This window comes from Silene latifolia, chromosome 1, assembly GCF_048544455.1.
Source record: "Silene latifolia isolate original U9 population chromosome 1, ASM4854445v1, whole genome shotgun sequence".
Classification (NCBI taxonomy): Eukaryota; Viridiplantae; Streptophyta; class Magnoliopsida; order Caryophyllales; family Caryophyllaceae; genus Silene; species Silene latifolia.
The window spans coordinates 4,186,804-4,203,979 of NC_133526.1; the positions used below are offsets into that span (position 1 = coordinate 4,186,804).

Sequence of the window (17,176 nt, forward strand, 5' to 3'; positions counted from 1 at the left end):
CTATTATTATTATTGTTACCACTCTATTTGTGTATTTGTAGTTATTTTGGGTTCAATTGCTGGCTTATTTAACTTAATTATCTCATCTTTTCCCAAACCCTAATTCACATCATTTTTCTCCTTACAATTAGTTGATTAATAATTAGTTGATTTTGAATGAGTTATTATTCGGATTTATTGTCATGTTGAGTAATTTCGGATGGTGGCTGATTTTTAGTTAATTTAGGCATATAATCATGACGCTTCAATTATCGATTTATGAGGTGTTGTTGCTTGAGTACCATATCCAAATTCACAAGGGATGCGAGTTTGCTGCATCAAAGACCTTGATACCGCTATGGTTATCACCCAGTGTCGCCAATTTAAGTAATTTTCTTGTCTTTAACACTACTAACCTATTCCCCATTTTTAATTTCATGTCATAGAAGTGAGGGGGTACTAACTACTATTTGATTCTATTGTCGGTCCAAAGTATCATCTAATGCTTTGAATTCATCGTAAACTTGTCCTTGACTCATCTTCTGTGGATATCGTTGTTGGTGTCTCCAAAATACGTGACTTTCCCCGCTATTCCTCTCATTTCGAATTGTTTAGAGTTGCAAAGCCGATGGAAAAGTTCTTATATACCTTACTCAACTTGGGGCTGATCTTCCTTCAGAAAGGGTACTCTACGCTGTTATTTGTTTTGTTAGGCATCATAAATTGTTGTTATGTGTATCCATTACCTTCTTTTTTTTGCCAGGGCATAAGTTTGACAATACTTTTTTTTTTTTTTCTATCGGTGTATAGATACTTTCTTCACTCCAGGAAGATACTTAAAGTGGATTCTCTCAACCGAAAACTATTCAACAGTACCATTAGATGTATATTCGGGAGTTCAAGGTTTAGTTTGTAAGGGCCTATTTGTGCTATTACTTTATAGAATTATTGGTATCGATCCTTTCCATTCACTTTATAAGTACTTTGTTAGAGTTTGTCTCCTGTGCTACTTCTTGTTAATTTTCATAAGCCACGTTGTTTCTCAAGGCACTTGTTGGCTTGCACTTGTCAGCTTTCTTGAATCTCTTTTGAGTATCTGTTTTCTTCTCTGCCTTTTCTTTCTGTTTGTCCGGAATTTTTGGAACTCTCGTTGTGCTCGCAAAGGTTAATTATCTCGGAGTGAGTTTTTCAAAACTACTTATCAAACCTGATTCGAGACCACCCTTGCATCAACTCGGACCATAGCGACTACCCTGACCCACTCCAAAATCTTATGCGAACACGATAGTTCCTTAACAACACTATAAACATCCTGAACAACTGGTAGTAGAGCTTTTGCGTTCAAGATGGCTCCCTTCTGGTCCAACTCGGCCAAAATCTTAAATCAACGGATGCTGCAAAATAAACTGATTCTTAGCAAATTGCAGAGTATCCTTTTACCCCCTTCTTTTGTGCTGTTCCTTCAACCAGATTTATTTGATGAAAATAATCTATGGTGACTACTGACTAGGGATAATATTTTCTAGAGAGGCTTTTGCGTTCAAGATGGCTCCTTCCTGATCCAACTCGGCCAAAATCTTAAATCAACTGATGCTGCAAAATAAACTGATTCTTAGCAAATTGCAGAGCATCCTTTTACCCCCGTCTTTTGTCTTGTTCCTTGTTGTCAAATGTTTCTTCTACCGCATTTATTTGATGAAAAATTGAAAATAACCTATGGTGACTAGGGATAATATTTTTTAGAGAGGCGTAAATAATTTTAGTGTTACTTAAAAATCTCATTTGATAGCTCTCTGTTCGTCATCTGACATAGACAGATTGAAAGTTTCGTTTTAGATATTCCACTTGTTTATAAAGAAACTATTTGATACTCCGTATCTGATTTGGAACACACTGATATATTTTTATACCCCCCTTGTATGTGTGGTTTAAGCCTACTCTTGTCGAGTGATTTCATTTAATGTTTCTACATTGCAATGTAGGTGGTAGTTGACAACAAATCGCTAACATAGTTCTTTGAAGTGGCCGTGATTATTTGTTCGTCATGAGTCGCGTGTTTCTCATTTTGCAGATCAAAGCCAAAAAGCCATCTTGGAAACTCGGGTCATCGTATCCCCTTAAAGTATCAAAAGGCTTACCTGTGGTTCAACTTAGTGACGATTTTGATCAGATCGATGAGGACTCTTTGTTAACTGAGGAAGACCGTAAAAAGCCACAATTGCCCCCTGGTAGGGCCGTTTATTTGTCTCCAAATATTTCTTTCTCATCAAATAGTCTATCGTAGTATCTCGCTATTAATTCAAGCGGTCATTACGGTTGGTGATCGAAGTGGGAATCACTAGGAAAGCCTGCAAGAATTGCGTCTGTGGAAGGGCGAAGAGAGCGAGAAAGTAGACAAACTGGACTCAACAATGGAACTGCTTCAATCTGGATCTGGATGTGGCAGTGTATGTGTTTCATTTTATTGTATGCTATTTGATAGTGGAAAGGTCAAAGAGGCATGACATGTGGATATTGATTATTTGTATAGCATGAGATGTGCCCAAATTGATAGTAGCCCACATGTAAACAGTGAAAACACCTGTTATATTCGTTATCATTACACTCCCTTTTTCCCATTTATTTGTTTACCTTTTTTTATTCTTTATGAGGGGTATTTTTATCAAAGGTAAACAAATGATTGAGATGGAGGTAGTACAGACTAAAACTGCATTGTTATATATTTTTTGAGTTTTTTTTGGTTGGGTTAACTAATTCTTGATGGGCTGCCCATAGTGTTGAGATCGTCCTATCAACAAGTTGAGTTAAGATTATTTTTTTATTAAACATAATTAGTGATTTTTCTGCTGATGAGCGTTCTCGTATTACAGTGTGGACTAGGGGATGCTTTCAGATGCAGCACATGCCCTTACAAAGGTCAACCTCCATTTAAACCTGGAGAAAAGGTACCTTGTTTATGCCTGATGAATGGTGCCTTGTTTATGCCTGATGCGTTCTCGTATTCTTTCCTTAGACAAAACTGATTTCACATTCCAATGGTGCCTTGTTTATGCCTGATGAATGGTTCATTCTGCAGCAATTGTTTTTGTCTAACTCTTACAACTAGAGTGTATATCAAAAAGTCATCTTGTACATGCTTATTGATCTGGTAGTTTACACTTTCTCCTCAAATCTAGAGACCATTAGCGCTCTTATGGGCGTTTGGTCAGGACATAAAGAAAGTAAACCGCAGACCTCAAATTCCGCTTGGTTGTGTTTTTGATAAATTACAAAAAACTCTCTACCTCATTCCCATCCACGCTAACCGAGTGGACTATATGGCATTTTAGACATGCCCTTGTAAGACAATACTGGCTTGACCAGGATTAGACCCTCAGTATTACTTTGGTTAAGATGTTAGACTATTCCATCTCGATTAGACCCTCAGTATTACTTTGGTTAAGATGTTAGACTATTCCATCTCGCGGACTCTCAATTTCTCATAATCAAATAACCGACTCATACAAGACTCACTCTCATTTTAGACACCAAGGGTTTCATCTACAACTTGTTTAATATAGTTTGCCTTTATTTGTGTTGCAGGTAGTTTTGTCCCTTACTGCTGATATATGAATGATGTGAAACAATGGTTCGTCTCAGCTGCCTTGTTGTGGACTCCAATTTTGTTTCTGATCGGAAATCATAGAGCAGGTTGCTTTACGTTCTGTTTCAGGCATACTGCAACTTCTTAGTCTTGGTTCATCAAATCATAGAGGGTTTCGTAGTGAGCATAATAATTATATAGTGAGTAATTGAATATTTGCATACATGACATTTTATGCCAGGCGCTGTTTCAAACATATGGTTGTATACTTGTATGTTGGTTAGACTCGATTGCTAGTGTTTTGTTGCAGCCATTGCAGGTGCACGTTGGATAACAGGACCCTATTTAATGGAAAAGTTGATATTTTTAGCATTGAGTGACAGACAGGCCATGGTTTTTGAGGGAGGGCATAGCAGGAGGGGTTTGCACTAAATTTGCAGTATCGAGCCTCATCAGTCTTTTGAAACAATTATTTAATTTAGCTCAATCCGACTCATTATTCGCTCCCTGTTTTGCCTCGAGTCATGTTTATGTTTGGCTAGTTTAGTAAATACGTTTTTTGTCCCTATGACCACTTTTGGACACGAACAAAATCAGTCTCCAAAGTCAAAAAACATTTTTGAAAAATCAGTTGTTCATATTGCATTAGGTGACAATATCAAATTCCAATGTAGGTAAGATTTGAATATTAAGACCATAATTGGGTATAGATAATGTAATAAATAATATTTGAAAAAATGTTGACCAACAATTCAACAAGCATTCCGGACTCGGACACTACATGATTACAGAAGAATACGAGTATCACAAATTACTGAAGGAATTTTTGTAGGGGTAAGGTGAAGACGATGGAGATGGTATGCGGTGAACAAAGATGGTTGAGGCGGGGTCACCATGTGCGATTGTACGTTGGGTGCCAATTTTAAATCTCAAATATTATCACTAATTGGCCTTAAACACCACTGACCATTTGTACCTGAGTCGAAAGCTTTGCCCAATTGGCCCGAATTATTACTCGAATGAAACCACCAACGCTCAATTAATTAGGCCGTGTGGCCGAGTGTGCTATCACAGTAAACCCTCCAAACATGGAAGTCACATCATTATATCAATTCAATTATTCGATCAAAATACTAAAACACGTGACTTGAGTTGGAACTAACTCTGCATCGAAACTGCCCTTCCGACTCCTGTTTAAACCTGAAAAACATGATTGAAACGCAATCATAATTCATAATTCATATCCACAGTAAGCAAAGGTTCCAGCAGTATATTACAACAAGCATGTCCCGACTAAGCTTGATTTCAGCATTTCAGGCATATCAAAGTAGTGGGAGCACTGTGGCAAGGGGATGACTCATTGTTGCCGATGATGGATATCCCAGTTTACACCACTACAAAATAGTGAATCAAAAACAAGATAAACCGACTCAACAGGACAAAAAGTGCAAATCCAATACCAAATTTCAAATCCTTATTTCTGATGACAGTAATTGAAAAAAAAAAAGAGTGACACACTGAACTAGACTGTCACATAGCTCTCCTAAAGCACACATCAAATCTGCAACATGTTTGCCAATCATTTACACCAGAGTCTGAACCCCAATCAACTTGGATACCCTAGTTGGTATTCTTTTAGAACTCGCAACTTGTGAAGATTATTGAAGGGAGACGATAATAAAGGAGATTATATTATTGATAGTTGTTGTTTTACATCGATATGGTGAGTACCTCCCAACTTAATGAAACCCTAACCCTAAAATGGCCAACCCTGATGATAGCCGGGCCTAGTATAGGCCCAATATCCTAATACAACTCCATATTTACTTTTCAGGTTTTTGTAATAGAAACCAATTACCACATGATTTACAACACCATTACCCTAGTGTCTCAGAGGCTCTCAAAAATTGTCGAGTAAGGGAAAGTGGGAAACCACATGATATGTTCCCTAAATATTTACTTCCAAAGAAAAAATCAAACTGGAAGTTGTGCCTGGGTTCAGAGTGCAACTACGATAAAATCAAAGACGTATAAAATGTATGTCTCTGCCAGAAGAGAACAGAACATTTTCATGAAATTCAACCAAAATTTTGAATAAGTTTTACCAATTCCTTCGACGAAACCGTTTTAACCATTAAAAAAAGAGAATCATACCACAGTTGTCGGACACTATCCTTGCATCGAGTCCTCGACAGCATGTTAGCGTATCATGTACTCCAACAGATCTCAGGGCCCTTGTCGTAGAAACATAAAGCTTCGATTTCCTTTGTCCACAGTTTCCATACGGACGCTACAAAGTTCACATCAGCAATATTTCCAGAAATATCTTTCAAACGAAGATCTTAGAAAAAAATTGGAAATATATCAAAAGTTTACCAAACGAAGCTTACATCGAAAAGGCCTGCCATGGTGCCTGTAGTTTGTATGTCCAAATTCTCTGAAATCTCTCTCGAATTAAATTTTGAAATAAATGTGGAGAACTACGTAAGCTTGTAGGGAACGAAGTCCTCTTGAAGTTTTGTGATCCACGGGAGCAACATTTCCAAAAAAATTGGATTGCAAAAAGAGAATCATATGGAAAAAAGCAGCAATAAACAAGAAACTATACTTTGATTCTACATGTGAACATGTCTGCATACAACTTCAAAATGATCAAACCCAACTTTTAGAGGATTTTCACGACAACTACGACTCTACGTGAAGGTAAACCACTAAAAGAAACACTCGAACAAATCCCTCTTCAACAAAAGTAGGGTATTTCACCCAACAGCTACATTAGGATACTCTAGTTAGTAGTTTGCATATCGAGTCTTTGACTGCAATGCTCTGGAAGAGCTGTATTCCAAGAAGGAATCAAACTGGAATCAAATATCGAGCATAATGGAAACCAGAAAGCAACAAACCTATATGTGATACATTTCAGATACAGCATACAATTGATACTACTACATCAACGTCAAAGACGATACAGTGGCCATTTTCCCCTCCAGATCAGATGGGAGAAGAGCCTCAGCTCAAAAAATTCATCCAATTGTTGATATAATTTTCGGCAACTTCATATGGTGCACACATTACACGTTGTCAAATCCCCTCCAACACAATTGTGCGATATTGCATTTGACAAATTAAGATGGTGCGGAGTGCACCATACGCCTTATCAAATCCCCTCCAACACAATAGTGCAGTATTGCATTTGTCAACTTTTATATGGTGCGCAGCATACACCTTACCAAATTACCTCCAACAGAATAGTCCAATATCACACTAATTACGTCATAAACTATCTTATATCTTGCACCAAGTTTTACTCAACATAGTCTAGAGACCCAGTAATTATTTTCAAAGTCCTTAGTAGGTTAAAACTGACATTCCCTTTGCCCACACTTTTCACCATTAACTAAAACAAGCACTATCATTATTAATGTTTATAAAGGAAGTAGCTTGAAGAGAAAAAACTCGAAACAAAAATGAAACACTTTTCACCATTAACTAAAACAAGCACTACCATTATTAATGTTTATAAAAAAAGTAGCTTGAAGAGAAAAAACTCGAAATAAAAATGGAAATGCATTCAAGACTGTCAAAGAGAATCCAACACGTCTAAGGGGGCTGGCATAATGGCTGTATGGCCAAATTTACGGTAAATAGTAATAAAATCTTACTGAAAAAACTTTTATGAAGACACGAGTTATCATATAAGACCATTGTCGATGTTTCTACACCTCATCTATCAAGGTATTGTAACGTCGTAGAACAATATTACAGGATAATTACTGATACAAAAGAGCATAATCAAACGAATATCATAAATTATTGCAGACAGATATAGATGGCTGGTACTACACTACTACAGTAACTTGGATTCGAAAGTATCGAAACCAAACAACATTAATTGCCCAATATGGGCTCCCTTACATCAAAACAAGAATCTTACTGTATTAGTTAGCCTCAAAGTCCACAAATCAGGAAAATAATAGTAGTAGAATATAGACCACTTCTATATATAAATCTATCAATAGAATATTTCGAAAAAGTTGACTAAGCTTTAACAAGGAATTTGACTGGCATAACATAGAATAATCCAAATAAAGCATATATCATAAATTCATAATAATACCCTCAATTATAAATCAAGCATATATTGACTTCAACATCGAATCAAGCATCAAAGCATCTCAAATATTCTCTCTGTTCCGATCATTTATTATTTACGTTTTCCTAATTTGGGTGTCTCCGTCATTTAAATCACAAAGATATAATTTCCACAAAATGGCTAACATCAAGAAACAAGATCAATTGAATTAAACTGATTCCACAATAATAATTAAATTAAAAGCATCAATCTTCAAACTTAAATATTCAATTGCAAGATCTTCATAATGAATAAATCCTAAGCAAATCAATCAATCAATCAAACAAAAATACACCTAAATCATTCAAATCTTACCGTTAAAAACTAAATTCACATAATTATATTACCATCAACAAATTAAAAGAAATAAACATCGATTCGAACCAGTAGTGGAGCTAGGGAAGCTAGCAGAGTCACCCTGAATCAATGAAAAAATTAAAATTTTTAGTTAAAATTTTCGATAACTTTTTCCGTCTCAATCATTTATTTACCTTTAATTAAAATAGAACAAATCACCGCAGACTCGAATTCAGTTGATGCAAAGCGGGAACAGTAGTATCTCACCAACCACCACCACACCGATTAATAATTATTCGGGGAGATAACACCGCCGGCGACGGCGATGAGAGAGAATATTCTCCGGCGGCGGTGGAGGAGGACGGCGGTTCCCGACCTGCACCAAGCGAATCAGAGAGTGCGGTAATAATAACGGAAAAGCTTCATTGAGTCTCCTGAAAGACGGTCTTATAATAAAATAAGTACGGAAAAGTGAAAAACCGTCTCTTCCAAATTTTTATGCCCTGGAGAAAGAGAGGAGAGAAGAGGGAGAAGAATGTGAAATTGTGATATGTGGAGATATGAAGCAGCTGTTGGATACCTGGAGGTATGAAATACCTGGATATATACGTGAATAAAGTATAAACTGGTATTGCCAATTTTGACACGTATACTCGTTTATTCCTTACCTAACATATTTTTTTTTGAACAGTTAGCCTTGCTGAAGACGGATCGGAGCAAGTCACAAAACGGATAGAGGAGACAAGGTGGGGCACCCCATGTGCTTACATCTCTCCTCTATTTAGGTCATTTGTGAGAGGAAATGACATCCGTCACTCCAAAGTGACGGATACATGCCGTCTTCAATAAGATTTTGTGTTTTTTGAAAAAGAAAAAAATAAATTGAGACGGATTGGAAAAATCGTGAATTAGAATGAATGAATGATAGTGTTCATACACGAAATTTTATTGGATTTTCTGGCTAGAAAAGGGAAAAAATATACGAGATATTTAAAAAAAAAAAATTGAGAAGATTTGATAGTGTTCATATTCGAAACTTTTTATTGGATTTGCTGGCTAGAAAAGGGAAAAAATATACGAGTTATGTTCTTAGGTTTTACGGAATAATCTTCTTCGGATTATTGAAGACAATTTAATGGAAAGATTTCTCTAAAAGTCTGATTTATTTCATTTGTAACTCAAAAGAATTGGCCATTTGGGCCTCAGTCAATAGTTCTTTCTTTTGGGTCACTTAATTATAGCAATTGATGACGGACACGTACATAGTAAGTTAATTATTGATAGCAGATTTTGTGGTCAGTGGTGGAGTTAGGGAGGCTGCTCTCACTAGAGATGGCAATCCGGGCCGGGCTAAGGCGAGCGGCACGGGCACGGCACGAGTCCGGCACGGGCACGACACGGCACGGATGAATAATACTGATGGCACGGGCACGGCACGAACGGGTTTGAGGCGGGCCGCGACTGCATTTTTTGGAAATTCCCGTGCCTAGGCACGACACGGCCCAAGCACGGAGGGTACGGCACGAACCAGGCACGGCGGGCCTGACACGGCACGGCCCGAGATTTGGCCCGTTTCTTAATTATTTAATTAAATTCCATTATTTAATATCGTTTTTTAATTATTTAATTAAATCTAGTACATTAAAAATACAAGTAATCAACTAATCAAGACATCAAGTACATTAATATTTAATAAAATATATATTTAAATCGTTAATATTCATTATTTATATAAATAAATGTGTATTTAGAAAAAAAAATACTAAGGTTATTGGGCCGGCCCACGTGTTAGGCACGATTAGCCCATGGGCCAGGCACGGCCCGAGCACGAAATTGGGCGTGCCAGGAGCGGGCTGCGGCGGGGATTTGGATGAGTGGGCCAAGCACGGCACGACACGGCCAGCCCAATATCCGTGCTGGCCGGCCATTTTTTTGGGAAGGCACGATGGGCCAAGACGCGCGTCTTGCCAAGACGCCCAATGCCAACTCTAGCTCTCACTCCCTGGTGAATGAAATTTTCGAGATTTTTAGTTAAATTTTTCAAAAAAAAAAATTGAGTGTGCATTATATTATTAGTCCTTTGTCCCCTTATTATTTTCCACCTCTTAAGTTCAAATTATGACTCCGCCACTGTTTGTGTTGTTGCAAACTTGCAACTAGTGGGGGCGTGGGTGGTACTAAATACTCCCTCCAATTCAGTGTTTTCTTCCCTTTGTTTTGGGGCACAAGAATTAAAGAGGGAGTTAAAGAATGAATAAATAAAGATGGTGGAGTTTGTGGATTGGAGAGAGAAATGAATAATTGGGAATTAAATAAGTAATTGTGAGTTATGTGGGGTATGGTGATATGAGAGAGGGATGAATAAAATAAGAGTAAAAGTTAGGTGGGGTTTGGTGATAGGAGAAATGAATGAATAAAATAAGAGTAAAAAGTTTCCAAAATAAGAAGGAGAAGAAAACCTGAATAATCCGTTTAAGGAAATAGGGAAGAAAAGAGTGAATAGGAGGGAGTACTAATGTACTATGGTGTAGTGAGTACGTTGTTCGTTTGCTAAGGTTATGCATGCCCCTTCATCTTCCCTATAAAAATTCAAAAACGGTTTTACAATAAAACATTGTACGGTCAACTACACATGGCTACTAATCCGGTATTTTCCCTTTCCTTTTCTTTTTGGTTATGTTACGCATTTTCATTTAATGATTCATGTTATCCGACCATAATAACTGGATTTTGTGACGGAACTAGGGGAACTTAGGGGTTAGTAGGACGGTCACCCATAAAATTTAAATTTTTGTTTAAAGTTTGTGGTCATTTCAATTACAAATTCTGGTTCCGACACTTGGTGGATTTTGAAATTGTTGTTCTTCCAAAAAGAATGGAACTTTATATAATACTGATTGCCTAATAGCAATCAAGCATTGATTTCATATTATATGATCAAATTATGCATTATGAAACTCCAGAAATGTTGCCGCCGTTTAATTTTATTTCCAATTTTCAATGAAATGCTATAATCATAAACCTATTCTAATGCATCAGGATTGTATAATTGATTAATCGGAAATTATACTATGATACCATCCTATGGCACGACCATCTAAAAAATAATCATTTTAGTTTTATTATTAATAAAATGATCAGTTTTTTGAAAGTGGTCATTTTTAAAATAAAATGGTCGCGTTATATCATAAAGTGGCAATTTTTTGTCGGTCGCACTATACGGCTGTCTTACACAATAACTGTTGTTGATTAATGCAGAAGAAGAAGAAGACTTGGTATGCTCCAAGATGATGCTGATGACCATATTAATTCTGTAGGTTTTCCTGTGTTGCGACCAGTTTTTACGTTTTTGTTTCAAGTATTTAGAAGTTGTTTATACCAGGAAACACGCGAAATGGTCAAGTGTCAAGCGTATAATTAAGGCTTATTTTGTTAGATAACATGTATGTACTCTGCTGGCTTTTCAGCTGAAAATCAGAAAGCGAAATTTTGCATTCATTGATTTAAATTAGACAAGGAAACTGCTGGTAGAAAGATCTTAAATTGTGATGCATAATAAGACGCAAAGTTGCAAGCACACAGTTGATGTTAGTGCTAAATATTAGTCGCCTCTGGTGCGGAGGAAGGAGACTGAGAGAGTGGTACCGGGTAAATCACGAGCCTCAAAACGCAAACGTCTCCAGCTGTAATAATCTTCTTTATCATATCTTCATACCGCCCACTGCCTTAGCTGTCTCATCTACGACATCATAGTCCTCGTCATCATCATCATCATCATTAACCAGGGCCCGCTTTCCTGGGGTGAGTTTTTCCAATCCATCAGTACCAAAGATATCAACAGTAAACCAGGAATTTCCATGGTATTGAAAAACCATGAAGTCGCCGATTGTGACACCATTCTCGGTCACAAACTCATTCCACCCGTTCTTGAATAAGAAATCTTCACCTTCCTTGACTAAATCCACCTTCCAAACCATGTTGGTATCCGACCTTTCGATGATCGCTTCACCTGTTACTTCTTTTTCCAAATGTGCCTTGAACCCTGAAGTTATCTTCTACTTAAAAGGAATCAATCAATTAGATATATTCAAAGGTCACGAGTTTAAATCCTGGCAGCCTCCAATAACTCACGAAGTGAACTTTCAGCACATGGTATGGGGTGCACTAACCACTCTTCGAGCCCAATGGCCATTCGAGTGAGGGGGCGTAATACGAAGTAAATAAATATATCCTAAAACGAATATTTACATATTCTATTCTATTACAAATACTCGTCATTTGTTTACCTTTTATATTCTTTTAAAGAGTATTTAAATCAAAGGTGAACAAATTGGGACGGAATGAGTTGGAAAACATTACCAATTGATGAGAGCAAAACTCTGGGAGAAAAACAGCGAAGAACTCGGGTGCCATTTCCTAGCAAAACGTCGAAATAAATGTAAAAAAGCAGCAATCGCATAGCAAATTTGTCAAGAAGACGTAAATATTATACTCGCTCTGTCACAATTATTTATTTGTTACAAAGGTGAATTATCGACTGGGATGGAAGGAGTATAATTCAGCAGTTAACGCCTTTTATACAAACACAAAACGCAAGCAAATGACCAAGATTTGTGTAACATACCTCAGGTGATGTTTTACAGGAAGGAAGCTGGTAAGAGTTCAAGATACAAAATACAGTAAACGTAAATTATCGACAAAGTAAACGTAAACTATGGACTAGTCGGATTGAGTATGTATCAGTAGTGTTGTTACAGTGGTATTGTAGTCTGTAAATAAAAGCAGAATGTAGGTAGGCAACGTGTTACTCTAGGGAAGAGTATCATAGAGTGAAATTACTGTATTACCCTCCTGTGTATGCCTGTATATGGGTCTTACTGAGGGACTGCTGAAGTAATTAGAAAGCAGTGTGATCATCCGATGAAGATTCCACAATCAAAATGATTTTCTATAAAAGGGAAAACGTGACAATGTTTGCATGAATTTCAGGCATCTGCAGGTTAACATTCTACTGAAATTTACTAGTAGAAGAGCCAACTCATTTAAGAAATAGTACAAATTTTGGTCAAAAGATGACCCAATCTAAAAAAAATCGACCGAATCCTGTCTGAAAATAAATTGAAAACCCGCTCTTGTCAACCCTAACCCGAAAATGACCGCATCCGAGGATAACCCGCATATTTACGGGTAAATACATGTCCAACCTGTAACAAGACATATAAGGGGGTGTTTGGTTCACGCGTGGGTATGGGTTTGGAATCGGGAATCATACCTGGGTGGTATCGGGTTGGAACTTGATACCTCATACATTGTGTTTGGTTCAATTTTGGGGGTATGGGGTTAGAAATCAATCAAACCTAAAAAAATCTTCAAAATACAATTTTTTTAATAATAATTTTTATACTATTAAATCATGTAGATAAAATTTAATTAAATAAAAATATAAAAAGTTTTTTTTTACAATTTTTTTATCACTTTTTAATATTTCTAATTTGATACCATAGGTATCAATCTCATACCCACCCCTCTCTATGGGTATGAGAAACCATACCTCATGGGTTTGAGGTATGGGTATAAAACCTTCATTTCCTTCAAACAAACACATGGTATGGGTTTGGTTCATTCCAAACCCATACCTTATACCTATATTGGGTGAACCAAACACCCCCTAAATAGGTGAATTTATTGAAAATTGAATTTAAAGCAAATACTCCGTATATATATACACACACGTGTCAAATATACCATTCTATATACACACGTGTCAATGCATAAATTGCAACGTAAATATATTTAGTTTTACATTATAAAGACGAATTAAATAAGATTTCGGATAACTATATTTTTTCTTATATATCGCTATGAATAATGTCAAAAAAATGAGAGAGAAATGGTACATTTGGATATGAATGGAAAAGGTAATAAATAAAATTAACCAATTTTCCTAGACCTGACAAAAGTAAATCGAACCCAAATATGAATGGAAAAGGTAATAAATAAAATTAACCAATTTTCCTAGACCTGGCAAAAGTAAATCGAACCCAAATAATCGATATCTGAATTGAACCGAATTTGTAATATCCGAAATACACCCAAGATCGAATGAACCTGAATTGGTTCAACCTGAATTGTTTCAATCTAAACCGAAATATACGTGAACCGATTTCAACCGTATATTGATAATTTATTGATGACTGAAACCCAACATTGAAACCCGAAATAACCCGAATGTACCTAAGGTGACTTTTTGTACATTAGCGTCACCCCTTTGGCGTCTTTCACTTAATATTATATCTTAGTTATAAAAAAAAACATTATATATTACTTATTTAATAAATTTATTTGTATTATATCCGATGTTTTCAATGAAGACCTAATCCCTTGACATCTAATCCGAATGCAACCTGACTCGAACCTCAACTGCTCTGATATTGACCCGAATTGAATCTTAATTGTCCGATATTAACCCGACTCGAACCTTCACCGACCCGAAATATCAACAACTGATTAAAAGTGAAAACTAAATCGTACTTAAATTGAACGAACTGAAATCGAAAATAAAGGGCCATTGAAATAACCCGATTCGAAAGAACCCGAACCGAAACTGATCTGATTGACCCGTTTGCCACTTCTAAGAAAAATTGAGCGGAAAAGAAACATGACCCAGTACGATCTCTCAAACGGCTCAAACTTAAGTGTATAATACACGATTTTCGGGATTTCAGGATCCCGGAACAAAAATGTCTGTAAATCATACACACGGTTTCTCAGGTCAGATAAAACAGCCACACAAATTTTGGAAAGCAGCTGAGCTGAAATCGGGTATTAAAAATAGATGAATACTTTTTATTTAGGGCTGAAAATCAAATCCGGTAACTCATGAAGCGACCTCTGACACTTGGTAGAAAAACTAGGTGGAAAAGAAACATGACCTAGTACGACCTCCCAAACGGCTCAAATTAAGTGTAATACACGGTTTTCGGGATTTTAGAATCCCGGAACAAAAATGTTTGTAAATCATACAGACGGTTTCTCGAGTCAAATAAAGCAGTCACACAAATTTTGAGAAGCAACAGAGGACATTTAAGGGTGCCGGTACGCGATAAACGAGTCTCGGACGAAAATCGGGCACCTTATTATTATTTAGGGCTGAAAATCGAACACGGTAACTCATGAAGCGACCCAGTCACGAGGTAGAAAAAGTAGTAGGAAAAGAAACATGACCCAGTACGACCTCCCAAACGGCTCAAATTTAATTGTATAATACACGGTTTTTAGGATTTCAGGATCCCGGAACAAAAATGTCTGTAAATCATACAGACAGTTTATCGGGTCAGATAAAGCAGCTACACAAATTTTAAGAAGCAACAGAGGACATTTGAGGGTGCTGGTTCGCGATAAACAAGTATAGGACGAAAATCGGATATTCATTAAAAATAGATGAATACTTTTTATTTAGGGCTGAAAATCGAATACGGTAACTCATGAAGCGACCCTTGACCCGTGGTAGAAAAACTATGAGGAAAAGAAACACGACCCGGTACGACCTTCCAAACGGCTCAAATTTACTAAGTGTATAATACACGGTTTCAGGATTTTTGGGCCCCGGAACAAAAATGTTTCAGGATTTTTGGGCCCCGGAACAAAAATGTTTATAAATCATACAGACGGTTACTCGAGCCAGATAAGCAACCACACAAAATTTGAGAAGCAACAGAGGACATTTGAGGGTGCCGGTACGCCATAAACGAGTCTCGGATGAAAATCGGGTATTCCTTAAAAATAGTTGAATACTTCTTATTTAGGGCTGAAAATCGAATACGGTAACTCATGAAGCGACCTCAGTCGCGTAGTTGAAAAAGTGGTAGGAAAAGAAATATGACTCGATACGACCTCCCAAACAGCTCAAATCTAAGTGTGTAATACACGATTTTCGGAATTGCAGGGTCCCGGAACAAAAATATCTGTAAATCATATAGACGGTTCCTCGAGTCAGATAAAACAGCCACACAAATTTTCAGAAACAACGGAGGATATTTGAGGGTGCCGGTACGCGATAAACGAGTCTTGGACAAAAATCGGGTTTTCCTTAAAATTAGATAAATACTTTTTATTTAGGGTTAAAAATCGAATACAGTAACTCATGAAGCGACCCTAGGCACGTGGTAGAACAAGTGGTAGGAAAAGAAATATGACCCAGTACGACCTCCCAAACGGCTCAAATTTAAGTGTATAATATACGGTTTTCGGGATTTCAGGGCCCCAGAAAACATTTTCTTGAAATCATACAGACAGTTCCTCGGTCAGATAAAGCATTGTCATAAATTTTCAGAATTAACAGAGGACATTATTACCTCGGGTCTTAAGTATTGTCTTAGATAGCTCTTATAAGAGTTTGTATTAATACCTCCAACAATAGTGAAATTTATTTGTATTATACTTTTGATTTTGGTGGTTTCACAATTATGTTAACCCGTACGAAGTACGGGCTTTCAAACTACTAGCATAAATATTTTGTGATTCCCGATGTATTCCGCTTGCCTTATTCCTCCCACATGAGTATACTTAACTGGTGTTAAGCTTAGGATGGATATGCACGTCTTAAATGAGAATATGCTGAATGAGTTTATGATCCATGTTCTACTTGCACATCCATTTTATTGACTGAAATACAAATTCTTATTATAGTCGGTTATAAGTAGACATGTCAAAAGATGACCCAATCCGAAAAACACACCGAAATCCGCCCCAAAATAACCCACTCTTTTAAACCCTAGCCCAAAACCAACCCGTTCTTTTCAACCCAAACCTCAGAATCACTGGCCCAACCCGTTTTAACGATCAACTTTGTAAGCGTAAAACGGGTCTAAAACAAGTCATCTACAGTTTACCCGATTAGTATTGAGCACTAATTTGTCATCTACACTTAGGGTGAGATTATCAGTAAGACTCTCCCAAGTCTTAAGACTTTGACACATCATCTTTCCACTAACTTTTATTATTTCTTTCTTTATTGTTCAGACTCACCTCAGACTTTATACATTATCCATCATACTCACCTCAGACTCTACTTTTTCACTTTACTCCTTTTTTTCACAAAAAAAAGAAGGCAAATTCTCATTTGTGACGGCGGTATCCGTCACAAACTTGTGACGGATACCGTTTCTTCTCACAAAAAACCCATA

The 17,176-nt window shown here is 36.9% G+C and overlaps 3 protein-coding genes and 1 long non-coding RNA gene across 4 annotated transcripts in view; 1 reads left to right on the forward strand and 3 right to left on the reverse strand.

Annotated features, from left to right (window-relative positions):
• The window catches only part of LOC141594372 (rop guanine nucleotide exchange factor 14-like), a 206,763-nt gene that overhangs the window by 27,398 nt on the left and 162,189 nt on the right, over positions 1-17,176 (reverse strand). The window lies entirely within an intron of this gene.
• Positions 2,019-3,875, forward strand: LOC141594171 (anamorsin homolog). Its single transcript, XM_074414351.1, is given in 5 exon segments — positions 2,019-2,207; positions 2,309-2,356; positions 2,359-2,426; positions 2,850-2,924; positions 3,562-3,875. Coding segments are annotated over 5 exon segments (405 nt in total). The 5' UTR covers positions 2,019-2,023; the 3' UTR covers positions 3,592-3,875.
• LOC141594194 (uncharacterized) lies at positions 4,583-8,481 on the reverse strand. Its single transcript, XR_012522052.1, has 3 exons — positions 5,953-8,481; positions 5,717-5,852; positions 4,583-4,762 (listed from the first exon to the last, which is right to left on the reverse strand). It is a non-coding gene; the product is annotated as an uncharacterized LOC141594194 (long non-coding RNA).
• Positions 11,466-12,742, reverse strand: LOC141645425 (putative B3 domain-containing protein At5g66980). Its single transcript, XM_074453986.1, has 3 exons — positions 12,616-12,742; positions 12,351-12,407; positions 11,466-12,046 (listed from the first exon to the last, which is right to left on the reverse strand). Exons 2-3 carry the CDS (start codon positions 12,402-12,404, stop codon positions 11,693-11,695), a joined length of 408 nt encoding a protein of 135 aa, XP_074310087.1. The 5' UTR covers positions 12,405-12,407; positions 12,616-12,742; the 3' UTR covers positions 11,466-11,692.